General features: G+C 39.1%; 1 protein-coding gene and 1 pseudogene across 3 annotated transcripts; both read right to left on the reverse strand.

The window, feature by feature from the left end:
* Positions 1 to 1827: 1827 nt before the first annotated feature.
* On the reverse strand, positions 1828 to 6261 carry LOC140946671 (neuronal pentraxin-2-like). Of its 3 annotated transcripts, none has more exons than XM_073395783.1 (4): positions 5992 to 6261; positions 5368 to 5461; positions 3543 to 3756; positions 1828 to 2246 (listed from the first exon to the last, which is right to left on the reverse strand). In XM_073395783.1, the coding sequence occupies exons 2-4, from the start codon at positions 5438 to 5440 to the stop codon at positions 1850 to 1852; spliced, it is 684 nt and encodes a 227-aa protein (XP_073251884.1). In that variant the 5' UTR covers positions 5441 to 5461; positions 5992 to 6261; the 3' UTR covers positions 1828 to 1849. The 3 variants fall into 3 exon arrangements, with proteins under 3 accessions (XP_073251884.1, XP_073251888.1, XP_073251892.1); XM_073395787.1 differs by lacking the exon at positions 5992 to 6261 and adding an exon at positions 5811 to 5963; XM_073395791.1 differs by lacking the exon at positions 5368 to 5461 and having other exon boundaries at positions 5992 to 6260.
* A 3036-nt stretch (positions 6262 to 9297) lies between these two features.
* Positions 9298 to 11680, reverse strand: LOC140946691 (neuronal pentraxin-2-like; annotated as a pseudogene).
* Positions 11681 to 16883: the final 5203 nt, after the last annotated feature.

Consider the following 16883-nt stretch of genomic DNA (forward strand, 5'->3'; position numbering starts at 1 on the left):
AAGGCGTTTTCTTCCTCATGATGCAATGATTAAACTTTATAAAGCATTTATATTACCTCATCTCGAATACTGCAGTCCTTTGTTTGTAGGCATAGGTACGGGTCAACGCAACCGTCTCAAAGATGGCAACTGTTATATTTTGAGAACATTAATCGGGCACAACAAGTCAATGTCATACGACGAGCTGCTCACTACGGCTAGCATGACATTCTTATATTGTAGGCGCTTACACCAGGCGTTAATACTTCTTTTTAAATGCTTAAATAGTACGGGACCTACTTATATTGAAAGCCTTTTTAAATACAGGTATACACCGTTTATGTTAGAGGCGAGGGCTTAAATTTGGAATTACCTAACTTTAATCTTAAATTTAAGAAAAATTATTTCACTTATTCATTAACTAAGTTATGGAACAGTTTGCCTTCTCAATTGCGTCTTTCAAGTGATGCTAATGACTTTAGAAGTAAATTGCACGATTGCAGCTTTTTAGAACGTGTCTTATAGTGCACGATTGTAGATTTTAACTGTTTTTAGAACGAGTATTATAGTTTTCCTAGTCACGCTTTTAGTATGTGGATTTTTGGTCGGTTTTAGCTTTTTATATTTTATGTTTCTATTACTAAGTTTTTTATATGTATATATTTATTGAGTTGTTTTTAAAATTGTTTAATATTATATAGCTGTACTTATCATAGATTTTATTTATACACGTTCGTATTTTGAACGAGTTTTTTTTAGCTCTTTGACGTAACGTGTTAAAATAAATGATTGATTGATGATTGATTGCTTGATTGGTCCAACACTAAAAGTCACACTCAAGAGAGAGCCATCGGTTGTTTACCATTTACATAGAGCGGCCGGTCGGTCCACGGTTTGGGTGAATGGTAAGCAAAATTTAGGACTGGTAAATTTCGTCACAGAATCCCAGAATCTACCATTTGTACAAATCGGTTCCATTTGCTGAAAAAACGACCGCAAAGGCATGAAACTAGTATCAAAGATGGCGACTACCTTTTCAAGTCCTTTGCTCCTGGAAATTTTCCGGTGGAACGACCCAGACTCGAACCCAGACTGAAGTCGTGTCCAATATACTTTTCAACGGGACGTTTCCGGAAACTTTTTGAAAATGGTAAACGACCATCAATTTCCAATACAAGATCAAACACGAACCTATGCGCGTGCGCAGTGTTCCTTCAATAAACACGACTCAATTATAACATTACATGCTCAAACAGGCTTCATTCAAAAACCACTTGAAAATGACTTGCTCATAACTATACGATTCCTCGCGTACTTTCTATCAGATGGTAACCAGAAATCATGCATTTGACTTCGTGAAGATTCAACATAAAAATATAGCATGTAGCAGCAAGTTCAGCACCTCGATGTGAGAAATTTTGTCGTCGTATAAATTGCAAATAGGTTGTAGTAGAGGACTTTGTGAGAGAGTCCTCTGCGTAAGTCTCAAGCGTAAGCTAGTTCCAGTGCACTACCTATCATTATGTTGACTGCCATTAGATATAATGGCTACATTACTGCGCTTTTCACAAGCATGCGAACTCTAAAGTTCAAAAGCCGCCTTCACAATTGCGTTTTTCACTGCCGTCAATCATAATTACGATCACAAACAACGAACCTTGAAACACAAAAACACACAAAACGGATCGAAATCCACCAATCACAAATCACAAACCTTGACCTTTTGAACCCGTTAAAGTGAAATTTTGTTTCCTAAGAGGTCCGTTAAGATGATTGACAGCAGCGAAAAACGCAATCGTCAGTTGGCTTTTGAACTTTAAAATTCGCATGTTTGTGAAAAGCGCAGTAACATGTGTTTTACAAAGTCTACCTAAGCACTAAGCGGTTTACAAGGAGACGGAATAACAACTCTGACTTTCCCTTCGCGACCATGAATAAAATCCGACCACTTGTAGACGTTCCCCTCCCCTGACAGGCACGATTTTGACATCTGCTCAATTTGAGCAATGGACAGCACGTGATCCCAGACGTTGACGTTTGTCATCATTCCCACAAAGCTCTGTGCTGCTGAGAAGCCACCTCCAAGAGAATCTTGCTCTTGACCAAGGGTTATGGATCCTCCTGCCTTTATAACATAACCACTTTTTAAACCAGTTCCCTGAGATGCAACGACCCCATCTTTGTATAACTTCCACGAACCTCCTTTGTTCTCCCATGACTGACAGATATGGTGCCATTTACCGTCATTTGCTGATTGAGAGGTTACACTGTCATGAAAATATCAATACATTTAAACACGTGAAAAGAAAAAACAAGAAACCACTAAGAATGTTTGTGCATTGCATCTTGTTCAACCAACAAGTTCAAGGTTAGGGATTCTGAATTCGAAAGTCGAGGTTTACAAAACACATTGATTTAACTGAACGGCGATATATCGATGGATGAACTATAGTCTGCTATTTATATACTGTGGTATTAGTTTTGTGAGTTTGTTAGAGTTATGAGATTAAAGGGCTCTTTCTTTTAAACGCCTCCGCTTGGGCTCCCAAAATTAAAAAAAAAAAAAGATGCCTTGGGCGTCTATATATTAGATCATTTACGGTATGTAAAGTTCATCAGGCACCAATCTCAAGCATTTGTAGTGTAACTAATAGTCTCTCTCACCAAACTCTCTCAGTCTCTCTCGCCCGATGAGCCTATCAAAACAGGTGAACTTGGAGAAACCCCTCCTGTAGGGACCGAGTAGAAACAACAAATTCAACTCCATTACAATGACAACAGGACCGCCGGGTTATCAAAGTTAAGCTGCGTCACTGATTATAGTGAGGCAGCTGATAAATATAACGAAATAACTTTAGAGAAATAAACGAGTGTCATTAAAACTCATCACGATCTTGTTTAAGAACTGACCATTGTGGAGCTTAAGGTAATAAGTTGAGACCAGTAACAACCAGCTGCACTTAGCTGTCACAGCCTGGACGTTTTTGAAGAGTTCCATAACGTAACAATGTATGTTATGTTAACCGAAAGAGCACTTTGCCACAATAGCTTATTCGAAAACATTTTGCGTTATGAACAACTTCTTCTGCACAACTGTTCCGCAGCTAACGGAAGTGACAGACTCATAAGTGACGTCATGAGACTCAAAAACAAGATTTAATGCACGATCTTTGCTCATCTCTTTCTTGGGGTCGCCAATGTTGTTACATCTAACTGCAACGTATCGTATTGGCACGTTTCACTTTTTTAACAGTTGTTTTAGTGAATTGGAAGAAGTATTTCTAGAACTCCACACTTGTTGTTAATTGTACAGCCGCGTGTTGCTTTATTCCCGTCATGATCCCTAATCTACGTCATAGCTCCTTTGTTTCCCAGAGGCTTTTGAGAGGCATACGAAAGAATTTCCCCGTTGAGTTCAAATCGCAACTTTTTTTCGCACAAGCTCTCGTAGCAATAGCACTTTCGCTTGAAGAATATTTAGGTCATGGGCTCCTGGCACTTTAAAAGTAATAAATTACAAAAAAGGACATGTCATCTGAAAACTGGAAAAATGTTCTTCTCACCGGTTAGCTCCGTTGACAAAGATTTGAAAATTCTTATAGTTGTAGATGATAAATTCGTTGTCCATTCCAGGAACAGCGTAGCTAAACACCGTGCCATCGTTTTTGCCATCACTTGATTTCATCCATGAACATACCGTCAACTCGGTCAAACTTGGCATGCCCCAGATGTTGACATAGTTATTAACTCCAGAGGTTGGAAATTCGAGAGCGTAATCTGTAATAAAGAGAAATCTTTTACAGGCAAGCTGAACATGATTAGCAAGGAGAGGATATATAGAGCGTTTTCGCTCACGTGGGCAACATCTATGCTAATGTATCGGAACAAAAGAAAGCGTTTACAAAAGACAAGAGATCAAGTCCCTCAAAATTGGCTTGGAAAACTAACACGACCGCAATTTCATTGTTTTGGAACACCAATATGGCCGCCGTGGCGTCATGTAAAAACACTCTGTATAAATAAGGCTACATTCCCACCCTCTCCCAAATTAACATATATCCTACAAAACTGTTCCTAAATAATTCGCAAACTTTATAAAGCAATAGCACTGCATCTCTTGAAACTCAAGAGCCTTCTTGTATTAAAATCGGCTACCGCTCCTTTTTTCTTTTTCCTTCTCTTTCTGTTTTACTTTATTTTTTTTTACTTCCTATTCTTGTAGCCGTAAGGATCAGTCCAGTTTCTTAACTTGGTATTGGCAAGGGAGGATAATTATCCCCCTTGGTATTGAAGGTTTTACTTATCTAGGTCTACTCAAGATCAGGCTAGCCTGACAACGTCAAAAAAAAATTGGTTTTTATGAGCAAAACAACAGCTCTGCAGGTGCATCACGGTTTTAGTACATTTCTTTGACATCCACAGCACGACTACGATGTGAAACCTCCCAATGCGACGTTTTATGGAGGACGTGGACATACGGCAACAAATTTTCCTTTTTCTATTTGAACATGAATAAATTCCTTAAGAATTCAACTCCAGGAAATGTCGCCCATATTTGTCAAATTGAGCGGTTCCAAGTAGACGTGATAAAGTAAGAAAAGAACAATAAGAAAACAACAAGAAAATAAGAACTTTCAGAACACGCGTCAGAAAATAAAATATTAATGTAATACGAATACTAATTTTTCATTCGTCAAGAATTTTTTCTTTAACTTTTACTTTAACTATAAGTATAAAGCGCTGAAGACTAAACATATTCAGTTTAGTATAGATACTGTTCATTTCGTCCCAAGAAAGTGTTTACCTACCTTTAGTCAAAAGATTTAAGTTTAATCTCACTCAACAAAAGTTTGTTCAAATGCTGACTGAGCTGATATAGCAGAATAGTCTGCTGTAGTCGAATTGTAGTCACTGTAACATGTCGTTTGCAGGTGGGGAAATATAATTTAAACTAGGGTTAATCATTGATTACGGATCAAAAGGTGTCCGGCCGAGATGCCCCTGATAAAATTAACAGGGGCGGCTAATTTGCAGTCCCCCGTGATAGCTAGAAAATTTCTGCCTTAGTGCCTCAGGAACACCAGATTAGGACGCGTTCTAAACGAACGGGACAAGAGATAGTGTGTACAAGATTCGTACATATTAGAGAAGTTTAGAGTCACTTTTACGGCAAACGGCAGATTCAGGTTGAGAAATTCTCAGAAAAGAAAATGGGCAGATACAAACAGCTGAAAACAATTCTTGACAAGTAAAGGGTAAACTTGGTAACGTGTCGGATACAAATTCAGTTGCGGTTTGGCACAAACTAACTTTAAATCTCTCTATTGACTGCGAAATAACACTTACAATTACTGTAAATAAATAATAATGGTATACAGATTAACGTACCAGTGAGCGCGGAGACACTGACCCAGCAGCCGTAGATCATACAGATGGTGATACAAAGATATGTTACGTGCATTCTTGTCCAGCAGGCGTGGTGCTGAAAACAGTACGAGTTTTAGTGTAGTTTGCGTAACGGGCGATATTTTCTGTCGTTTTTCGGGCAAACGAAGCACGAAGCGCGCGTGCAGGCAGGAATACACGCGACGGGGAAAGGCGCGGAAAAAATAACGTGTCCCCCCCTTTACGCGTATCTCACGCTCCTCGCTTGCTTCGCGCTTGTCCTCGCTCTCCTGAAAAACGCGAAAAAATAATGCCTGTTCTACAGGCTAGTTCAAGTGCGATAACAATAATATTTTGATATACCAAAAGTGGGGACTCAAATGCATGGAAGTGGAAACTGACGTTGTGAATTTTACCTGTTTACTACTATTTTCAACCGTGATTACCTCTAAAATGTCCCAGCACGATCAAAATTTCCCTTATCGCCCCAAAGCACAGGCTTTACGAAGCTAACAGCTGTAAAATGTGGGCATACAAGATATAGTGATAGCACTATTTCAGGAGCCCATTATTCTAATTGGCTCCTGAATGCGCTCCTGACTATTTTCCAAGATTAAAACAATTTACCTTAAAACGACTTTTCCTTGCGTGATTTGCAGAGAGCTTCGTAGTAAAATGTTTCTTTTCCTGAACAAAGTGTTCTTTTATCTCTAGTAAGCGGAATAGATTAGGTTACCGGATACCTTCAGCACTTCAGGGGGTATCTCGCAAGTGATGAAGCACGTTCGAGTTAACGTTTTATGGTTAAACGCACCGCGCTACATAGTCCGTGTCACAGTCCGTCTACAAGCGAAGAATCTATACAAAAATATATGTTGAGGGTCTTAGTGACATTTCTACGTGTCCAGCTGCACAGTGCAGAGGACACTTTTCTGAGAACGTTTCAATTGACCCTGCGAACTTTTAGACCAAACTTACTCCAAATCTTCTTAAGGTGGTCTCTCACGTGCAAGTAATGTGGCACGTTCCGGTTAAACTGCAAATACCTTCAACCCTATATCACATAAAAGCTTATTAAACTGGCTATCTTAACAAACTAAAAATGTTTTGAAAACTTGCACCGTCCATTTTTTTTACTGTTTTAATGTCAGCATACTGGGACGGGGCTAAATGTTACCAGATACCCGTTCAGGGGTGTGTCATGATCACGTTCAATTGATGTAGCAAGTTCCAATCAAAATGCAGATACCTAACACAAATGCTAATTCGGAGGCCTGCATTAAAAAATCATAAAAAAATCGATTGGCTTATTAAGCCAGCTCAATAAGCTTTAATTTAATGTAGGGTTTTAGATAACTGCAGTTTATTATAATAAGCAAGTTTTTGGTCGATTTTATGACTCTGACAACTATACTGAAACTATGTTTATAACATAGCGCGCGTGCTTGCCCTATATAACAGGGCGGATAAAGGTTGGGCGGTGAAACGAGCGCTCCGCTCTTTATTTAATGTGTGATGCGGAGTAGGACTGGCACGAGCGCTCTTTCCGCGCTTCCGGTGCTCTTGAGGGCCGGCGAAATTTTCCTTTTTGCAAACCGGAAATCCTATTTGCTTTCTGTAATTTCAGGCTACAATGTTAAATAGATAAATTCGTTTCATAACAATATCAATAAACAGTTTCATATGTTTGTGTCTGTACGTCTATAAGTCAAACTTGTTGGTCTTACAATGCCAAAATTTGAGTTTTATTTGAAAGTGTTGAATACCTCCCTCTTCCACTAAATATCACCTAATCGTCTTTCACCGTTTCGTTTGCAAAAGCTTAACACTTCTTAACCTCAATTTTTACATATGTTAAAGGGGGATAAATTTTATATAACATAACAAAAAATTAGATTGATATATATTGATATAGTGGCGTTGTACTTCTTCAAACTTTGCTTCTCGGGTGCAACGCGCCATGGCAATTCGCGCAATGCGTTGCAAATCCGGCAACCACATGTAAACAAAATTTATTGAGGTTAGTTGTAAGGTTTTTTCTCCGTTTTTCTCTCTAAAACAAAACAAGGTAAACAGTAAAAACTGAGGGGAAACTAATTTTGAAGTTTCGAAGAAATAGAAAGACGTATGAGATGTTTTTTTCAAAATTAAAAAGGAGGATGATGGTGATTGAAATTAGCATAATTTCACCTTGCACGAGCTGCACGCATTTATAAAATACACGTCATCTACTGCTGTCTTTTAGTTTTGCTTGGGATGACATGGATGAGATTTTCCTTCGTGTTTTAGACAGTACTTAGTTGTTTTAGTTTTGGAATAACATCGACACTGGCGAGTAGCAGAACGAAAATATAATTCAGTGGTAGAGTCATGGAAGTAATAAAAGAAACCCTTTGAAAGAGATGTTTGTCTACTCCAACTAAACCTCCCGCAAAAAAATAGCAACACTTGCCTCTCGGAGGCAGCGTACCGGCATAAAGTAACGAGGAAGAAGTGCAAGAAAACAAATCAAGCTGCCATAATTCAGTGACAGCGGCAGTGTCTAATGTACAAACCACATCGCAAGCCCTGACCGAAGTCGAAAACAAGCGACATTTCTAAGCAGAGTCCCAGTCCACTGCATCACACCTTTTTGTTCGGACGCGCTCGTTTCACCGCCCAACCTTTATCCGCCCTGCTATATAAGTCCTATTGAGCCGCTATGAACAAAATCTTTATTTACGCACGCTCGTGCGTAAATAAGATGACGTGAGCATGTTTTTTACCTGGCTGCAAAGTACAGTTGTCGTCTTAAGCTGCAGTGCAGTTTTCCTTCTCTTTAAAATATGGAAGAAACCAGCGAAGAACTACCCAATTTTTATATCGGCATTGACCTTTTAGGTCCTGATCCAACAAGCAGCAAAAATAAAGCCGAATTAATAAAAAACTCGCAAGCTGCGCGTTTCGCATATTTGTCGGAAAGACCAGCTGCAGCAAATTTTGGCCGAAAGACATTTACTGGGAACAGAACAGACACCAACTCGTCATCAACAACATTTAAGGGTAAAATTACGTTTTTATTGTTGTTTTTAAATTTTGTTATGCACTTTTGTTATCTCCGGACAATCCGACTGAAGCAGGAAAATTTCTCTCGCAATAACAAGACAATTTACACAAGAAGACATAAATTTATTACTCACAAAAACAACTGCTGCCAGGTCTTCTCAAGAAGCCGTAATGACCAGCCAATGTTCGCAAATGAATATAAGTTTAAAGAAGGATGACAGTCGTCTTCGCTAAAAACATGTTTTCTGGATTTCGCCGAGCAAAACGTAAACATCTTTTCCGCAAATCCAAACCACACTCCACGACTTCTTACGAACATGTTAGTATTTTAACTTTAGGTGAACTTTAAGACTCTTTTACCTGTGTTTCTGTTTAGTTTCCGTTAACGAATAAAGAAGCAAATTTTCTTTCTTAGTTTTACAGAAAGAATATTTTCATTCAAACTGGACGATTGTGGCGTGTTCGTAATCAGCCAATAGAACCGTTTGTTATTGTGTAGCGCGTTACGAGAATTTTGCAGTTAATCAAAAAGCAAGCATTTTTGTCAGCTATGTTATAAAAGAATTTGCTCATGCTTTTAGCTTTGCGTATATCGAGTTATGGATGCACTTGGGAAGTTTGGAGAGCACTCAACGCGCTAGAGTTGCACTCGGCTATCGCCTCGTGCAACAGGCTAACGCATCTTTCGTGCTCTCCAAACTTCCCGCGTACATCCATAACTCGATATGCGCACGCTAGGCATGAACAAATTCTTAAATTATTTAAAGTCCAACTTTTCTTGGTTACATTTACCGAGGTAAAGCTGCTTCGTGTAAGGAACAGTCACACACACAAGAAAGAGCCGTCCCTTTGTTAGAGTTGTCACCCTCCGTACAATGACACGACAAAATGGTCAAACAATGTTTATTTCTTGCGCAGGCTCCGATCAAAAACATTTCAAAATGATAATTATCTCGTGTTTACTATCTAAAACTAGCAAAAGAGTAACATCTTAGCTATTCAAAGGGATTCAAATGTTTTCAGATCAGTATCACTCTACTAAGGCTGACCGCAAGTTAGTTCCAGTGCACTATGTATCATTATGTTGACCGGTGGATATACTGGCCCTGACTTTAACATACGTTTTGTAAGGTTAAGCTAAGCACTAAGCGGTTTACAAGGAGACGGAATAACAATTCTGACTTTCCCTTCGCGGCCATAAATAAAATCAGACCACTTGTAGACGTTCCCCTCCCCTGACAGGCACGATTTTGACATCTGCTCAATTTGTGCAATAGACAGCACGTGATCCCACACGTTGACGTTTGTCATCATTCCCACAAAGCTCTGTGTTCCTACAAAGCCACCTCTTAGAAAATCTTGCTCTTGACCAAGGGTTATGGATCCTCCTGATTTGATAACATGACCAGTTTTTAAACCAGTTCCCTGAGATGCAACGACTCCATCTTTATAGAATCTCCACGAACCGTCTTTGTTCTCCCATGATTGACAGATATGGTGCTATTTACCATCATTTGCTGATTGTGAAGTTTCACTGCAATGAAAATCTGACTGTTATAACGTGGAAAAAATGCTAAGCGAAACTAAGCAAACAATATAATTACGCTCATAATAAACGTTTGGAGAATAATGTCCAGATGGATATGTTCCATTTATTTTACAGAGACTATGGCTACAGCGGCCCGGTGGCGGGGGGAGGAGGGGGGGGGGGGGGTGGTACTCTGGATTTCAAGTGACGGGGAAGGAAAGGGGAAAAAATGAAAAGCGAAAAGAATCCCTAGGGCTTCCACCTGAACCCAACCAAATCGCTTTACCAAAAACTAACCCCCAAAAATCCTATGATAAATTTCTAGCCTCCCACTAAGGCGTTTTTAGGGAGCAGCTCGTATTTCGTCCCCCTTGCCGGGAGGGAGGAAATACGAGCTCCCCTAAAAACGCATGCGTGGAAGACTTCTGAATTTCCGAACCTTAAAAATTTCCTGAAAGGATTGGATATAACACAAAAAATAAAAACATTAGAAACTGAATGTTTCTGTTTGTTTATTTATCATTCTATCTGAAGTTATCTTTCCATATCTGGTAGTCATTTTAACAGCACTCGAGACACCCAAGAACATCTTGGCTTTTTCATCACGAATCTTCAGATTGTTTGGAATACCCCCCAAAAATCCCCAGTTAAATCAAGCCGCCCGAAAAAAAATACTTGCCACATTTTCCTAGCAAAAATTTCAAACCCACCACAATCCTTTGATAATCCCCGTCAGGCTTGAAATCCCGAGTACCCCCGTGAGATCTGCGCTTTTCATTTTTTTCTGGTACAAGATACAACTGTTTGGGTGCCACTGTGAAAAGCTTTCTCAAACAGAGAAAAGCGCTCTGGGGACGAGATTGCTTTCTCAAAGAGATTTTACCTCCTTTGACGTGCCTATTGTTTGACAGATAATGAGATTTCTCCTTGAGCGCAGTATTATTATTAATAATTACTGAAGACCACTGTTAATATTGTTCATCAAACAGTTGTTTCATAATTATTTAATAAATAAAGCGACATTAAAAATATATCAAACTAGCGTGCAATGCAAGCAACTGAAAGCTGCCTGTGTATGTTCTTTATTTCGTGGCCGCCATTTTGGATTTTTCATTTTTTCACTGACAAAGATTGAGTAGACTAGAATGGCACAATTGAGGTGGGGTTGAACCCCTCGACTTTTTAAAATTAAAGATGGCCGCTGTATCGCAAGTGAAAAGATTCGCGCGCTGAGAAAAACATATGAGAGAATGGGTACAGGCTTTGGGCGCAGTGGTTTCTGGGATTGTTGGGTGGACGAGCTTTAGTTATGATTGGTCGATGATATTCAAGACAAATATTAACCAATCATAACGCTTGTCCTATCAAAAAGATCCCAGAAGTCGTCGCGAGGAAAGCTTCTATCCGTTCCGATCCCTTTACGGTTTAAGCTGTCACACCCGGTGCTTTTTTAAAAACTAATTCATTCTTTTTAAAAATTTTACAAGATCATCACATCTTATCAACAGACAAAGTGTTACACTCACCGGACAGTTCCATGAACGTGGATATGAAAATTTTTATAGTTAAAGATAAGAATTTCGTTGTCCATTCCAGAAACAGCGTAACTAAAGGCTGTTCCACGGGTGGTACTGTCACTTGATTTCATCCAAAAGCAAACCGTCCACTGTGTCAAACTTGGCATCCCCCAGATGTTGACATAGTTGTTGACCCCAGCGGTTGGAAATTCAAGAGCGTAATCTGTAATAGAGAAAAGTTGAAGGAGCTAAGTCACGATTTTCCGTTATTATTCTAAAACCTTAAAAGCACATCGGAATTAGAGCAAACCTTGAAACAGTGGCTGTGCTTTATGTAAACCTAGTCTGATACTATGTTAGACTGCGAATACAGCCGTTTCTATTAGCTCCTCGCCGCCAGGGACGTTTCCTCCTGGCGATGCGTCGTCACTTAGCGGCGAGGAGCTACGAGGGTACTATATCGAATCCCTGGTGTTCAGTCAAAAAATGACCAAAAACAATAGTAAAGTTCCAGGTATGACAGAGGATGAGTGAGAAAACTTTGTCATAATTTTAATTTAGTTTTGACTCAAAACCGTAAACGCTGCATCGCATTTTAAAATGAAAAAAAACAACCTGAATACGATCAACAAGGAGTGTATTACATGTAAGTATTGGGGCTACAATTCCGAAGTCCCCAGTATGTTTTATGCTTTTATGTTGTATGCTAAAACATACACTCTACAAGTCTCATCTCGGTGTACATCCAACGCTTTTCACCTCTCCTTCGGGGGATTGTTGTACATTGTACTGTTGTCCTGCTTGCATTTAAGGGGACTAGTCTAGCTCAGAATTTCGTTAAACCTTTTAATGGATCTTTATTTTATCACAAAAAAGTGATTTTAATCGCTTAAAAGTGCCATTGAAAACCTTCAAATTGCTTTTCTAGCGTCCCCTTACTTTTTGGGTAAGTCAATAAATTTTTATCGTAGAATGTTCAAATACTAAAATGGCAGGGTAGACCTAGTTGTCAAGGGCGAGGTTGTTTCTTCTCCTGTACCAACTAATCAGGCTAGTGCACTTAAGATAAGTACAGTCGCGTCTAACCTCACCTTACGGACACCACTATAATACGGACACCTCTCTACTACGGACAGTTCGTTTGGTACTAGAAATGCCAAAAATCATACATTCCCTACCTCTATAATACGGACACCTCTGTAAAGCGGACACTTGGTTCTGACCTTTTGGTTTCCGTATTAAAGAGGTTTGACTGTAATCAGTATTAATAATAATCATGAATAACGGAAGTTGAACATGTGAGAGGGGAGACACCGTCGAAGCCAAAAATGAGACCAATCACAATGCAAAGATACATAGCCCGCATGTTTCTATCTTTGTCCTGCAGCGGTCACTGCAAATGAAAAAAATAGTGCGTTAAAGGTAAAAAAATTCCTTATTTACGTCGGCAACTCGTAACCGGTACACATTATACTTTGAACTGAGACCAACGGTGCACTCATTTTAATCCCCTCTCCGGCTATCACTGCTTCGTGTTATGGGTATTTAAAGCTACTTAAAGCCAAAAAGAAAGGAAAGAACTCGAAGCAATGATTTGACGTCTCATCTGGGAATTGAACTTAGAACAACCCTCACAGAAGTTCCGGCACTAACCTACCATGCCAATCCTTTCTCCTTTCAGTTAGTTGTTAATTATACTGAATCAGAAATAATTGCATCAAGATGTGGTTTCAAAGGCTGATTTACTATAAAATTAGTTTCTAGCTATCAAAAACAAAACTCGCAAAGAACAACAACTTACCTTAATTACAAGACGTGATTGCTAGCACTTCTCGTCCCTGCGGAGAGCTGCACGACCAACTGTCCTTTTGTAGCATCAATTCCGTACTTTTATTCCATAGAAAGCGGAACTTTTCTTCAGTAGGCGTGGTCAAAGAAGGTCTATGAGGTCAATAAGATAAGCGGATCTGACTCAGAGCAGGCTGGCGGCAGTAAGTTTGTTTATCAGTCATCACCAAAAACCAACGAGTATTTTAGAGGCAGATCTAGAAGTGATCTGATTAAGCACTTATATTATCCTAAACCTAGAGAAAGAGAGGTTTCCAGCCCTGGTTGATGATCATGTTGAACCGCGTACTTCACATTTCCTGTTTCCCCTGCCTTTCCCACATCTTAGCGCCTGGAACAGGTCCCACATCCCCTTGACATTCAGTATAGGCGTGATTCAATAATCCCCTCTTTATTAATAGAGAAATTGAAGTTTATGCGTAGGATAATTTATTTAAAATTGTACAATTCAATGTCAACGGGAAATCATGAGTACAGTTTGATTTATTCATGACAATTGCCTCTCAGATGCGAATCAGACAATCAATCAATCAATCAAAAACTTTATTTCACTTCAAGTTTCAAAAGATAGCATAAACTTATAGTGCTAACATCTCCGAAGGAAAAGCAAAACAAATAGAAAATAAATGAAAATGGTAATTAGAATAAAGTAATAGTATATATTATGTGCAAATTTAAGATAACGTAGACAACAAAAATATTATATACATTGTGACTACTGGTGACTAGTGTTAATTAAAACTAATTTAAGACGACACGCGCGTCCAGTTCTAATACTTCTTTCATTAAACAAAAATAAGTGAAAACGGAACAACTTTGAAAAAGGCTGATGACGATACATTGAGTTCTGCAAAGCTAATGGTACATACTTCGTGAAATAATAGCGAAACAACTGTCTACGGCTACAGCCCAGCTCAGATGTTTTGAGTCGTGTTGATGTCCGGTGCAAAGTTAATTTTCACGTAGTACGATCAATTTTACAGATCTCAATGTGTACTTTGTATATTTTTGCTGACGAGGCCCTCTGTAGATCTCGCTACGTTCTGCTGCATATTTGTTTGCGGTACTTTGCAGTTTATGTCAATTTATGTCTGTTAATGATACCGAGTATGAAACAACATCAGGCGCAAGACACTCCCGCTGTTAACAAAAATCATGATTTTTTATAAAGGTAATTAAACTCAACTCAAGAACTCTTGGTGAACTGCAATTTGGTATGAATTCATACACGTGATTTTTAAAATAGGACGAGCATGCAGGCAGTGCGAGTTGAAATTCCAAGTATCATTTCGGACAAAAATTGCACGATACTAAGTGCCATTACCACCTTATTACAGCTATTTTGAAATTTCAAAAATCAGTCAGTAACAATATTCTGTTGATCCGGTAGCTGGTTTGTTGATGATTGTTAAAAAAAGTTGAATCGGAAAAGCTCAGTTTCATCCTATTTTGTATGCGAAACAATGGTACTATTTAGAACAGAAATTATGCAATTTAAAACATGAATGTGATTTAGAGCAAAAAAAAAAAAAAATACTGTGGTTTACTAAATAAAACACACCGCTGAGAGCCAATTAGATTGCAATGGTCCACAGTAATTTCAAAATGGATGTACAAGCGATCTTTGGTCATCTATCCGCATACATTATATTTCGACTCACTAGAGAGCAAGCACAAATATGCCGGGTTTTATGCCATGGAAAAACCTGTTAAATATAGCACGGAAAATGTTCTTTTTAACAGGAAGTACCTGAGAGCAACAAACGAACATATGTATATAAATTCCGCAACTTAAGTTGTTTTGTTTCCAGATCATGTTATTTTTCGCAGTGACATGACATGACGTTAGATTTAATAACTGGTGATAATCTTGCGACTGTTAATTTTTAGTGATCTCTCACAAAATTCTGCATTTAAGTTGCTGACGTGCTTCTTTTATGGTAGTCTATCAGCACACATCAGATAGCAGGCAGAAAAATGTTGGGTTTTATGACAACAAAGTCTGTCGCGAACATGATCTGAAAATGTTCCTTGTGGTGTATGAGTGCCCCTAGCTTTAAGTTTGTCCTTACAAGCAGCAAACAGTTTTAAAAAGAGTTGCGCTTAACAGGTGACTTCATAAGCAAACAATTTATAAAACTTAGAATCTCAGATGTTTATTGAAAGATTATTCTACTCGTAGCTGTAGTCGCGGGCCAGGGTGGGGGGAGGGGAGGAGGGTACTCCTAGGAATTTGTGGTAGGGTGTGCCGACCCGCTCTCCAAATCCTTACCCTCTTTCAGACAAAAATTAAAGACGTCATTTTTCACACCCGTTTTCAGACTTGGCCTCTAATATCCATAACCCTTTTTAGACCTGCCTTATGTTTAGATAGACAGAAATTAGTCACCATTACTTAGCTTAGAACGCCAACAAAAAGATTTAGTAAACGTTTTCGTGAATTTGCAATTTAAGTACTCTTTCTTTCTTATTTGTTGCCCGTAGTTCCCTCGAAAACCATACCCGATTCCAGATCAACATGGGTCAAGTCTATACCCGTTTTTAGACCGAAAAGGGGCAAACATTATACCCCATGGAGCGGCACAGACCAATATGGTATAAGGGCGGTCACAGGGTGTCAAAGTTACCGGAAATACTACTCGAATTAGCGCCCCCTTTAACCAGCCCTGGTGGTTACGTTAATGGGCAGCTTTGGCCTTGTACGTTTCCAGATTTCGAGAAAAGGCGTGACTTAATAATATCCTCCTAGGAGATAATTGATTTAAAAATGCCCTTTTATTAATTGCAGTCGACTCCCGATAACTCGAATCCTCGCTAACTCAAACCTCTCGCTGACTAGAACCAAAATCGATTTCCCCTGGATTTCCTTCATACAATCACTGTAATTTTACCCTCGGTAACTCGAACCCTCGATAACTCGAACCTTCCGCTAACTCGAAGTAATTTTTATTTCCCTTCAGATCATTTCTAAATAATTTTACCCTCGACAACTCGAATCATGTTCTAAGCACGTGATAAGTCGACAAAAAGCAGTGAGCTACAGTTGAATTTATTTCAAAACAACTGTGGTCAACTGTGTATTCTTTGTCCTTAGGTTTTTGTCAGTCCAATTAAATACAATGTTTAGCTGTGTACCAATTAATCAATTCCTTTAATCCCCTTTTCACTGAAAGAGCAATATACATCTTGTTGCCCTTGAATTCAAGTGCGCATGATACTTGCATTTCTCCCAATCCCTTTTCCTTATTTCTAGTCGTTTACTTCGATCTCCCCATAACTCGAACTTCTTTCGATTTCCCTTGAAGTTTCGAGTTATCGGGAGTCTACTGTACCTGCAGGGGCGTAGCTAGGGGGAGGTCCTGGGGTGCCCGTGACCCCCCCTTGGTAGGCCTTCTTTTGAGCAAACAACCTACAATATTCAGGTGGCGAAAAGGCCATGACAATAACTTGGCCGTAAAAGCTATTGTTGAAAAGCACTCTTTTTTAAAATGTGTTTTTTTGTAAAGTATTTTCGTCAACGGCTCTTGTCATTAGTTAATATGGGCCTTCATGCCGCGATAATACGACTGAGCCCGCTGATA

Source organism: Porites lutea, chromosome 1 (assembly GCF_958299795.1).
Source record: "Porites lutea chromosome 1, jaPorLute2.1, whole genome shotgun sequence".
Lineage (NCBI taxonomy): Eukaryota > Metazoa > Cnidaria > Anthozoa > Scleractinia > Poritidae > Porites > Porites lutea.